Source organism: Pseudonaja textilis, chromosome 8, assembly GCF_049901715.1.
Source record: "Pseudonaja textilis isolate UNSWEBS1 chromosome 8, rPseTex1.2, whole genome shotgun sequence".
Lineage (NCBI taxonomy): Eukaryota > Metazoa > Chordata > Lepidosauria > Squamata > Elapidae > Pseudonaja > Pseudonaja textilis.
Window position 1 is genome coordinate 23589182 of NC_141997.1, and position 13034 is coordinate 23602215.

General features: G+C 36.1%; 1 protein-coding gene across 2 annotated transcripts in view; it reads left to right on the plus strand.

Annotated features, from left to right (window-relative positions):
* The first annotated feature begins 266 nt into the window (after positions 1-266).
* GCC2 (GRIP and coiled-coil domain containing 2) overlaps positions 267-13034 on the plus strand; it is a 28611-nt gene continuing 15843 nt past the window's right edge. The window contains exons 1-8 of one of the 2 annotated variants that reach the window (XM_026707359.2): positions 267-361; positions 2886-2948; positions 4489-4573; positions 4860-4927; positions 6619-6723; positions 7758-10238; positions 11572-11632; positions 12299-12399. In XM_026707359.2, the coding sequence (XP_026563144.1) occupies positions 356-361; positions 2886-2948; positions 4489-4573; positions 4860-4927; positions 6619-6723; positions 7758-10238; positions 11572-11632; positions 12299-12399 (2970 nt within the window). In that variant the 5' untranslated portion in view covers positions 267-355. The remainder of the gene's footprint in view (positions 362-2885; positions 2949-4488; positions 4574-4859; positions 4928-6618; positions 6724-7757; positions 10239-11571; positions 11633-12298; positions 12400-13034) is intronic. The other variant, XM_026707360.2, reaches the window with a different exon arrangement.

Below are 13034 nucleotides of genomic sequence, written 5' to 3' on the forward strand. Positions count from 1 at the left end.
AGGCCAAGGCCAACGCCTGCTGTACATAGAGAGACTGGCAATTCGGAGGCCCCGAAAATTCGAAACTTGGCAAGCGCTTCAAATTATAACGGTAGAACCGGGCGGCAAGAATTAGGGAGGCGACCGCTAGGGGGGCCACAGAAGCGATCGCAGAACCCTCGCTGCTGCCACCTGGTGGCCACACAGATTATTCCGGCCCCCTCGTCGAACTCCGCTCAGTTGGGCAGCGCTCGCGGCGGTTACGTTGACGTCAGCGGAGGGCGCGCGGACCGAGCGGTGACGAAGGCGGAAGCGGCAGAAGGGCTGGCGTGGAGGCGACCTCCGGTTTCCCACCTCAACCGGAATCGGCGCTGCCATGGAGGTAACCGGCCGAGGGGGCGGAAGGAGGGCGTGGGGCGCCGCCTGGGGAAAAGAGCCTGCTCCGTTTCGCTCGCCTGCGAGTCACGAGGCTTAGCTTTTCCGGTTCGCTTTCCCCCGGCTGTAAAAGGGCCCCCGTCCCCGCCGTTATTGGGGGGGGGGCGTTTTTCTGGGCGAGGGGGCGGTGAGATCCCGCTGGGTGGTGCTCGGGGTGGCTCGATAGTCTCCTATTCTGGACCGACCAGCATCCTTGGGCTCTGTCCGCTTTTCACAAGGTCCTCCTCGCCATAGCCCATGGGGTGTGTGTGTATGTGTGTGTGTTGCATTGTGGGTGGTGCTGAATCGTCTTTGGTCTTGCTACCTTTGGCTTTACCTGGCAGTCCCAACAAGTGAAGCTTTCCTGGTTCCGATTGAGATCAAGGAGGGCGCAGGGCTTAAGAAGAAACAACAAAGGACTGTTTTGGCTGGAACCAAAACTTTACTTAAGTTGCCAAGTGTTGGGTTTTCTCACTTCCTTCGGACATACAGTAAAAAAAAAACAATAGGTTATTGACATGTGGGCACGGTCTGTTGCTTGATTTTGGCTTCGTGTGTTGGGGGAACTCGTGGTGGTCTGTTCAGTAAACCAGTTTAGTGTAACGTACTATAAGCCCGCTCTGATTTTTGTTACAAATAATGAACTCCAGGTAGTATAAATCAAACGGCACCTTGCAATTATCCTCCACTTTTCTTCTTTAAGTAATAGATTTGTGGAAAGGAAAGCCAGTAGTCCCCCTATTGCCTCACTAAATGAAGCAGTGTGATGGCTTATTAAAAGGCTAATGGAGAGACACACACCGCCAAAGTTTGAAGCATTATAATGTGCTCTGAATACTGAATATGATTTCCTCTGTACTTCCAACCGTTTGTCTTTGCAATAAGTTTATGTTTTAAGCTTTTGTGTGTCAGTGTATTTTGCACTGAAACAAGACCAATTTTTAAAAATCAGATTTCCTCAAATTTGGTTCTGATAACTCCTTATTTTTGTGGATTAAGTGATCTTTGTAGAGGTATTCATCATTTGACAAAAATACAAGCAAAAAGAATTCTAAATGTTATAGGGAGAAAGTTGAGCTAAACTTTCTTTGCCACACCTAGCAATAAATACAAGCAATGAAGACAAGCAATAAATTCCAGAAATACTGTATATTGGTTTATTAGTAAGCATTCTTGTTGTGAGCTACAGGTTTTCTACCAGAAGGTGGTGCTGACAGACTGATGTTTTTATTCTGTAGAAGTTTTTAAGATTCACTTTTATTTTTCAGCATTTTAATATTAATATAAAGTCATTTAGAGCTTTTACAATGAGATGCTAAGGTATTCAAATATCACCCAGTTGTGTGGACACTAGTATATCATGACAGGAATGAATTTAGTGTATCCCATTACAATTTGTCATAGTTGCAAAAAGAGTTTAAAATCCCCTTGCCCAATTTTTTTCTTATTAACTTGCCATATCATCTAGGTGTGACAACTCTGGTTAATGTTAACTATGGCCCGTTCAAATTGTGGATTATGAAATTGGCTTGCGGTAATTTAAAACAACAGAAAAAAAAGATATTTTCTCCTCATAGCTATCCCAGAGAAAGAAGAAAAGAGAAGCATATGAGCCTAGGTATAATATTTTGTATTGTAATACACTTTTGTTTCTCACAACATCCAAATACAGTTTTCTTTTTACCAAATCCATAGGAGGCGATTGGTTTCCTAACTGAACTTTAGCATATAAAATTTGTAATTTTTTCTTCCAAAAGTAAACTATGCACAGTAGGACTTTGAAGTGCTTTTGATAAGATATGGAAAAGGTGCTTTGCAATATGTTAGGGCATAAATGCAGCACATGCTTGTGTATCATTTAAAAGTCTGTCTTTTTTTTCTGAGATTACAAGGCTGCATGAAAGCCTGCAAATAGGTCTAATGCTCTCCCATGAAAAGAATTTTGTACTTCCAATTTAGCCTTAATTCCTGATGACCTCATGGAATCCCTACAATTTTCTTGGCAACATTTTTGAAAGTGGTTTTGCCATTGAGAGAGAATGACTAGATTAAAGTAATCCAATGGCTTTCTGCATAAGATAGAAGTAGAACTCTAGCCTCATGGTTTTTAGCCTCAGGGCCCAATCACTGGCCCACAATACCGTTCCCTTCTTTCATTAAAGCAGAAATCTTGCAACAGCAAGAAAAAGACACATCTAATTTAATAAATAACAATAGATCCTGTATTCACCTCTTCATAGTCAAATCCAAAGGATTACGTAACTTTAACAAGTACCACTGAATATTATGGGGTAAATATAATGCAGAATTGCTAAGATCCCTTTCTGTAATTTTAAAATGTTAATTATTCTTTTAACTGGTTTAATAATGGAATAATTTAAATGGTGTTTTTTTTGTAAACTGCTTTTTTGAATAAGTATACATATATGATAGTTAAAATAATAAACTCATATTTTATGGTTTGTTCAATATAAAACTTTATTTCTGCTTAGCTGCAAGATAATGAACAAGAAATGGCAGCTTCTCCTACTACAGCTACATCAGGGAAGTCAAAGGTATATTTCTACGAACATTTCTGACACTTTTATAATCATAGACTTGGAAATCACTATCAGGGTCATCTAGTTGAATGTTTCTCAAGTTCAACAATTTTGGATTTCAACCTGCTGGCTGGAGTGGTCTGATAGTTAAAGTCAATTCAAAGTTGCTGAGAATGAGGAACACTGATCTAGATTGCTACCACCACCCCACTCTGGATTCAATGGATGACTATCCAGCCTTTCCTTAAGACCCTCTAATGAAGGAGAAGTTATCATTTCATATCAGAGCCTATTTCACTGGCTAATAGCTTATCATAGTCTGGAAATTTGTCCTGATGTTTAATCAGAATCTGTTCCCTTATAGTTTTAACTAGTTGGACCTGACCTCTGTAGCACTCAATAATACATTTTCTCTCTTTTCTATATGACAAGCCTTCAGATTTTTTTAAAGACTGCTATCATCTATTAGTTGTTCATCCTGTAAGCTAAACACACCCAGATGCTTTGAACGGTATTATATGGCTTTATTTTATTATATTAACACAAATCTTGTTAGTAATCCCCTGAATCTCTTCTGATTTGTCACTGGTTTTTTAACAGTGGTGCCCAGAATGAGATACAGTACTCCAAGAGGTCTAATTTAATAAATTGGTTCACTTTCAAATGTAAATATTAATTTTGTTTTAAAAGTAAATACACAGTCATTGCCATTAAGGGTTTTTTTTTTTTGGCAAGTAACGATGCATATAGTTTTTACCAGAAACATCTTCCAATCATACCAGGAAAAGTAATTGAAATTCTGTTTTTTAATTGGTCTTTCATGCAGTAATCTAAAATAAAACACAGCTTTACAATGTTCAGATTTCTTTTTAAACTTTCTTCTATGTATAATTGGGTTAGCAAATCAAAGAATTATAAATGTCTGAAGTTAGTTTTATTTAAGTCCTTAAATAAATTTTAATCTTAAATCTTAATCTTGACCAACTTGATAAACTGCAGAAATTTCAGTTGGAAATGAGTGTTGTCCAATTATTCAGGTGTTGTCCAATCTTCAGTCTGTAAGACCAAAACCCTCAAAGGGTTTCTTTTCTGGATCAGGAATCCCTCAATATTGTCTGTTGTAATTTAGTAATGACATGGAAGCTGAAGATTTTATTCTACTGGACCTATAGAGCAGTATTTATGGAGCTCTTTAAGCTCTCGTTTTATTTAATTGGCCAAAGTAATATTTTGAAACATATTGTGGAGGAATATGCAAGTCTATTATAATTTTGGAAGATGTAAATGTTTTAAGTATTATTGTTCTGAAAGGTTGATATAATTTTGCATGTCTGTTGGAACTAAATGTATTTTACAGTGATATTAAACCAAAAAGATTACATTATACATTACAATGTTTTCTGAGACCTGAAGTGAACAGCCATCTGCAGTAATGGGTTTTTTAATTCTTCTGGTTGAAGAACAGAACCAAATATCATGTTCTGTATGATTATCTGTATGATTAAATGAAATTTGAATATGTATCCATTTTAATTTGCATTTATGAATTTTACAGCTGGACACATTAACAAGAGAAGATCTTATCAAATTTGCAAAGAAGCAAATGATGCTTTTACAGAAAGTGAAATCCAGATCTACAGGTATTTTTACGGAAACTTACTTAAATTCATTTAAAAGCTGTATAGCAGGATACTCTGGAGAAATTTAGCCAATCCTTCCTCTATACCCCCCTCTCCCCAGAATTTGCATTAGTATTCATGATGTGAAGCTTACTGGAAGAACTATAAATATCAATCTAACTTAGACATGTTCCTGTTAATAATACTGAACTCTACAGGTTATATAGATTATATTTTGGTATTGTGTAAAAATAAGATACAAATATAACAAGATACTGATTCATACTCCAATAATAATTTTCCCTAGAATTAGAAAAGGAAATTGAGAAACTAAAAACAACATCTGTGGCTGGAGGAACTGATGATATTATTCAGGTATGAATCCATAATAATGCATAACATATGGTGCAATATTGCTTAATTCCCAAGAAATTCATTGCTTGGTCCAGTGGGAATGATAGTGGCTTGAATTATATAGCTCACATTGCTCTATGTCTTTTGCATCATTTATCTAGAGATAAAATACAGACTGCTGATTGATTGTGAATAACTTTTAAATTAAATTACATTTAATATGGATTGCTTTTTAGATTATTCTGTGCTCTATCTTAGAATTGAATACTGTTTATGATAGCCTCATGTCTGGTATAAAAATGTATTATTTTTAAAAAAAAGTAAAGTTGAAATAGTGAAAGGAAGTATTAGCTTTAATTACTCAACTCACCATACAGCTAGTAAGAAGTTACATTACTCTAAGTTGTAATGGCAACTTTTGGGTGAAATAAGGTAAAGGGTCCCCCCGCACATGCGTGCTAGTTGTTTCAGGCTCTAGGGGCGGTACTTATCTTAGTTTCTAAGCCAAAGAGCCAGCGCTGTCCGAAGACGTATCTGTGTCATGTGGCCAGCATGACTAAATGCCGAAGGCGCGCGAAGCGCTGTTACCTTCCCACAAAGTGCTCCTTATTTTTCTACTTGCATTTTTTACGTGCTTTTGAACTGCTAGGTTGGCAGAAGCTGGGATACATAACGGGAGCTCACTCTGTTATGCGACACTAGGAATTCGAACCACTGAACTGCTGACCTCCTGATCAACAAGCTCAGTGGCTAGGACACTGAGTGTTTTAGCCACTGAGCCACCGCGTCCCATATTTGGGTGAAATACTATATTATAATTAAATATTACATGCAGAAACCTAGGCTCATACTCAACTTCCTCTCCCCTCCTCATTGTAGCTATAGAGAGTTGGTTTCCATTTTCTTTTAACCACCGTTCAGTTTTTCATTCAAACTCTAAGGTTTCATTCAAACTCTAAAGGTTTACTAAAACATGGTTTAATTAAATACGATTTGCTTGGTTCATATGGACTGCAATTTAAGCCTCAGGTAGGATTAAAAATTGCACTAAATGAAAAATACAAGTGAAACCTCCTAACCACAGAACCCATAGCTTTAACCATAAAAATATAAGTACTTTTATCATCCCTTTCTTTTGCCTCTTCTCTCCTAACTTAATCTGATAGAGTAGGCCTGATGTTTATTGATGAACAAAGTTTACTCCATATTTTGGGATTAATAATGAATACCTTCTATAACCAAAATTGACTGTAGGATGTGTATTGATAAGATATGTTTTTGTTAATTTTTCACTTTAATGGTAATGACAGAATTTTCCTTCCCTTGTTGAGATATCATTTATTTATGAAGAATATCTACAGATAAATTTTACTGAAATATCATTGATACACTTCACCCCGAAAGAGATTAAAAGATGATCATTGTTAAAAGAAGATGATCATTTATATAATTAACATGGAAACAAATATTTCTGAATAACTTTCACATAAGAGAACACATGATGAATAAATAACTTTCTACCTCTTCAAACCTCTAGGTGTTATCTCAAAACAAGCAATAACTCCAGGAGATGAGAACGGTTCTAGTATTGTCTCTGGCAAAGAAAAAGAGAATTTAGAGAAAATGCTGTGTGTGTGTTTTAATAAATAAAGTTAAATGTATCTCAGCTTTTGAAAGATAATTATAACTTTTTTCTCTCTTCTCAAAACTAGGCACTTACAGAGAAACTGAATGTGGTTCTTTTGGAAAAAGCAGAAGCCCAACAGCAGTGTGTAGCTCTGAAAAAAGAAAAGGTGAAAAAGCAGCAAGAAGTAGAGGTATTCCATAAGAAGATTTGATAGGAAACTGTTGACATTAAATATAATTAATTAAATAGATTTGAGTCACAGAAAACCCTTTCATTTAAGCTTTTTGGCTCCTAATTCTGGTTAATATGCACTGACCAATTCTGTCTTGCAAACAGTCAAGTGCAGATGCTAGGAATAAACCCCACAAGAGTGTAATATTCATTACAATCTGTGTATAGGACAGTGTTCTCAATCTGGACAACTTAGGTTGTGTGGACTTCAACTTCTAGAATTCCCCAGCCAGCCGTTCTCCTGGTGGCAAGAGAATTTTGGGAGTCGAAGTCAACATCTTAATGTTGTCAAGGTTGGGAAACTACTGCTATAGAAACTACATTATTTCAGATGGGTATTCCAGTCCTGAAATGTGGGTCAACCGTGTGCCATTGTAAGATTTGCAAATCTTAGTGTGAGAAAAAATATTTTAATGACAGAGAAAAGCAAAATTAAACACTAATGCACAGATATATGTTGAGTGAAAATGTTATACTCTACAGATGGAGCATTCAGATACTATGAAAAAATATAGAAGTTCTAAATTTGTATTCTAAATTTACATTATTCTTCTACTTTATTAAACATTTTCTCTTCGTTTTGGGAAAAAAATCTGTGAAATACTTTCAAAAATACTTTAGGATCTAATCTAATACTCAGTTCTGTTACACATATGTCTATCAGCCATAAAGCTTATTGCTACATAGATTTCACGTTCAGTTCTACAAATGGAATAAATTGGAAAGGAACTAAGTGAATTAAGTTTATATTATTTATGGACTATATAGTATGTTCTGTTGTACTTAGAAATCCTGTCTCATTAGATGAAATGTACGTTTTCCCTTATCAGAGAAATCTCTGCTCTAAGTTGAGATAAAGGTAGACATCAATAATAGTACCTCCCCAGTATATTTCTTGTATAATTACTAATCCTTTGATTGTTAGTTCTGTAAAATAGACCTGATGCTTTTATGATGCTTCATCACATACTTGATTTACTTTTTTTAAATTAGGATGCTCTTGCTCAGGAAGAAATATGGCAGAAGAAGTTTGCCCAACTGAATACCTCTCACCAGAAAGAAATTGAAAGCCTTAAAAATGAAGGATTAATTGCACAATCCAAATATAATGAAACAATAGCCACATTGCAAAAGGAGCTGCATACAGAACTGAAAAAACAAGAACAGCTCACAGAACAGCTTAACTTCCATACTAATGAGCATGATGAAATTAGAAGACTACAGGAAGAAGTCCAGCAGACAAAGATCACTTATGAAGAACAGATCTTGAATCTAAAGAAACAGATAGAATTTTCCAATGCATCTAAAGAGGAGGAAATTACCAAACTAAAACATATTATTGACAGTAATTCTAGGCAATATCAAAACAGAATTGATAAGTTAGGTGAAGAGCTAGACAAACTGAAGACCTCTCACCAAGATGAGCTATCAGAGCTATTACAACAACTTGAAGCCTCTGCTAAATTATGTGAAGAGGAACAAATTAAAGTAGATAAGCTAAAGCTGGACTTGATAGAGCAATACAAGGTAAAAGAGAAAGAGATGCAGGTTGAATTGCAGGCTTGTAAGGAAAAATATGAGCAGGAATTGGAATGCATGAGGCAGACTTTGACTAAAGATGATGAAAATCAAAATGAGTCAAGAAATGCTGAAATAGAACCAGAAGTAGTAGAAAAGACTGGGCATATAGAGAAAGCTTTTAAAGAACTGGAATCTCAGCATAGTATATTAAGAGATGAATTAACTTATATGAACAATGTTAAAATGAAACTAGAATTGGAAGTCCAGCATATAAAAGATGAGTATTTTCATGAAAAGGAAGATTTGGAATTCAAAATTAATGAACTGCAACTTGCCAAAGAAGATCATTGTTGTCTAATAGAAAAACTGAAATCAGAACTCCAGTCGGCAAAAGAACTATACAAAAAAAACATAAAAGAGAACAGCCTCAAAATGGAGGGTTTAGTAGAAACACACCAAAAAGAAATGTGTGAACTGAATCAAGCTATAACATCGAGTGCAGAGAAAAAAACCCAGTCACTTATTATTAAAATACAGGATCTCGAAGAACAGTGTCAGAGGCATATAGAGGAGAAAGAAGAAGCCATTGCTAGTTATGAGAACTTGCGGGAAACACTGGAAACTTTGCAGACTGAATTGGGGGAATCAGCTGGGAAGATAAGCCGAGAATTTGAATGTATGAAGCAGCAGCAAGCTTCTGATGTTGATGAATTGCAGAAAAAGCTCCGAGCTGCTTTCAATGAAAGGGATGTCCTCCGAGAAGAGGTCAATTCTCTCCGTCAACAGGTAGAACAGTTCTCCTCACAAAAAGAGGAGATAGAAGAGCTCAGGCTTAAAATAGAAACACTTCAAGAAGAGAATGAGAAACTACTTTGTTGTCTTCATCAAAAGGAGTCTGACCTAAAACAAATGAAAGAGAAAGAAAATGAACTTTCCTCACAGAATAATAGCTTCCGTGACAAAATGAAGGATTCAGCTGAGAAAATAGAAAACTTGCAGGAAAAATGCAAAACACAACAAGAGACAGTAATGGAACTTCAGCAAGAAGTTGAAGCTCTTAACATATGTAACCATCAATTAAAGCAACAGGGAGAAGAGTTGGGAGAGAGACTGGAAGGTGTTTCTGCAGAAAAAGAAACAAACCGGGAGAAACTGATCAAATTTGAACAACAAATGGAAGCCTTTGAACAGGATAGAACAGGGCTGTTAGCTGAAATAGAGACTCTTAAAAGTGAGAACAACAGATTAAAGGAAGAACAAGATCAAGCAAGGCAGGAGCTAGACCATTTGTCATCTGAAAAAGAAGACTGGGATCTATCCAAAGGTAAAGCAGAGAACTTAGAAGTGAAACTACATATGGCCTGTGATGAAAAAAGCCATTTGCTTAAACTACTTGAGGAAGAAAAGGCCTTTAAATCTCTTGTGGTTAGTGAGCTGCAAAGTCTCCATGAAAAGATGGGCTCCAAATACCCAGATGAAAACAAAGAAGAAGATATTATTGCCACATTGCAGGCTGCAAATGAATTTTTGACAAAAATGAAGCAAGAGGAACAAATTCTGATCTCTCAAAAAGAGGAAAATGTTAATCTGCGGCAGGAATTGCAGAGAGTCCAGGAAGAATCTGAAGCTCGTTGCACAGAGTTCAGATCTCTATTGGATGATTATGAAAAAGAAAAATATCTCTTAAAGGAGGAATTAGAAGGAGCTTTCTCAGAAAAAGAAGTACTACAGCTTGACATTCAAGAGTTGAAACATACCAGTGAGAAAATCAGGAAGGAGAACCAAGATCTTCTAGTCCATATTGAAAATATTTCTGAACAACATGCAAATCAAGAAAACAAAATGAAAGAGCAGGAAGAAAAATCAGAAAAAGAACAGAAAAATATAACCTTAATTTTGGAGCAAAAGGAGACTGAACTGAGAAATGTGCAAGCTGAACTTTCTTTGCTAAAGGTTAGTAGGCTTTTATTACGGAAATCTTTAGACTTTTATTATTAAAATCTTTAGACCCCAAGACAAGTTGGAAAGCTTTGGGGAAGTATATGCAAGCAAATTTCTCTATTGCTCACATGTATAAGGGAATAAGTGGAAATATGTACCTTGGTTTGAACTGTCAGTGATTTCTTTTCATCTTAGTGAACATTAAGATAGTTTTAATTCCAAAATGGGTATGTATGAATGTTGTACATTTGTATGTGTTTACATTATCAAATACAAAATTATTTTTTAGTCGGAATTGGATTAGGGAGTAGCATTTAGCTTAGTCTTCTTTCAGGAGTCAGAGAAGGTTTGTTTTTTAATAAAATTAACGGGATTTTGAATGATGAAAGATTAACCTTTGTCTTACATCAATTCAAAATATGCCTTTTTCTCCTTGGTTTTCAGAGATGGATTTCAAGTTTGATTTTCACGACTATCAGTTACTAAATTTAAAGGTTTCTTTGTCATTGGCTGATCCAAAATACAGTTTGTACTTGATTAGTGACTACAAGTGAGGCTGGCAACATGGTCACTAAGCAAAATGGTCATTAAATGAAACTGCAACCCTCTTTATGATCTTACTTCAGCTTTCTTTTCCTTTGCAGACCAACAGAGTTCGTTGCAAAGTTAATTTTCTAACACATGTACATTATGAAATCAAGACAGTTGCTAAATTAGAATTACCTGCAAACGTGTCATGATGCTTTTTGTAATTTAATAATGCCTAAATGGTAATATCTACCATTTATGTAGAAGTCTTTCATGCCAAGTTTAGATAGTCTTCAACTTATGACCACAATTAAGCCCCAAATTTCTGTTGCTAAATGAAACATTCATTGAGTTTTACATGATTTTACAACTTTTCTTGACACAGTTGTTAAACGAATCACTGCAGCTGTTAAATTAGTAACAGTTGTTAAGTGAAACTAGCTTTCCCCATTGACTTTGCTTGTCAGAAGGTTGCAAAAAGTGATTGCATGATCTTCGGATACTGCAACCAAGATTCTGAATTTTGTGTATCCATGGAGATGCTGCATTGGTGGTAAGCATGAAAAACGGTCACGACACTTTTTTCAGTGCCTTTCAACAGTCACTAAACAAACTGCTGTAAGTTGAGGACTACATAAATCATCCTGCCGGTGTTTTTTTTTTTTTTTTAATTGTATAGAAACAAAAAGTTGACCAGCCTGACCATTTTATGTTAAGATTATGAAGGGATGTTCTAGAATTTGTTTCCTTTTCCTCACCAAGCAACAGTAATCATCTGCTGAACTGCCCATCTTATTTATTTTTGTTTACAATGCAGGAGTCTGTGGAGAAGTCTTCTGCTGATCGCGATCAGCAATTACAAAAAACAGAGAAAATAGGTAATTAGTATACATTTTGTTTGCTTTCTTTTTAAATCTTTTTGGTTTTTTTGTGGGGAGGGTTTTCTTTTATTTTTGACTGTACAGAAGAGTTTGTATAGAAATCATCAAATGCTTTTCTAGAGTTTGTTATATGGAATAATACCCTACCAGTCCCTGCTAACCAAGAAACTTTGCATCTGCCTTAAATACCAGGCTTCTGGTTAAGAGTTTTAGTATAATGCTCTTGAGAGCAAATATGCTTAATTGACAAAGCTTACATGACAAAAGATTATTGAAATAATAGGCTTTCAGACAGATATTGAACATTACATTTTTCTAAAAACATTTTTAAAATATTTTTGAAGTTTGGTGTTTAAGAGAGATTGAAGTAATGAAGCAAGTGATCAGTTAAATTTATTTCAATTTGATGATCCTGGAAGAATTTAGCACACATTTAATATATATATTATTTGTTGTTGGATTTGGTAATGCTAAGTATTTGTGGAACCCTAGACCATTTCAAACGAAAGTCCATTGAAATTGTTACTAAATACAGCAATTATTTATACAGGAAATAAATCTAAGTGGCAATACAAATAATGACATGAATCTTTTTTAATATAGTTATTGACTATAGGAAGATTTTTCTTTTAGCTTTTAAAATATTAATTTGGTTTGCTTTAGTAAATTTGGAACAACAGCTGAAAGAAAAGGAAGAAAAAATAAATAAAATTAAAGCCGTTGCTGTGAAATTGAGGAAAGAACTGGATTCTAGCAGGAAAGAGGTAAGTTGTTCAAGGAAACCTCTGTGCTATCATTCAGTTGTATTGGTAATGTAATTACCAGTGGTGGAATTCAAATTGTTTTACCATCGGTTAAACCAGTGTGTGGGTGTGGCTTGGTGGGCGTGGCTTGGTGGGGTGCTTTGCCTAACGCCAGCGCGCAGCTTTCCCCACATCAGCTGAGACCTGCAGCGCCAATCAGCTGAGAGGATAACGAAGAGAAAAGTGCAGGGGCGGGTGGGAGGGCCGATCCTGTACTTTTCTTTTTCCTCTTTTTCCTTCCTCTCAACTGATTGTTGCCTTTTTTATTCTCCCTGTTCAGTAGAACCGGTCCAAATTGGTAGCATACCATCTCTGGTAATTACATTACACTACAGATTACATTTACATTGTAAATACATTCAGTGGTGGGATTCAACCGGTGTAACAACTGGTTTGGTGAGTATGTGCTTCACGTGAGTGCGAAGCATTTGAAAATCGCCCATTTTCAGCTCTAAAACATATTATTGCAGCCCCAGTGAGTATATCAGCTGAGGCGTGGCAATCTGCTGGGCCATGCGAATCAGCTGGGCTGCAAAACATGGAAATATAGGACAGACTAGGGCAGGGGCAGGTGGGCGGGACCAGCTGATCGCCAG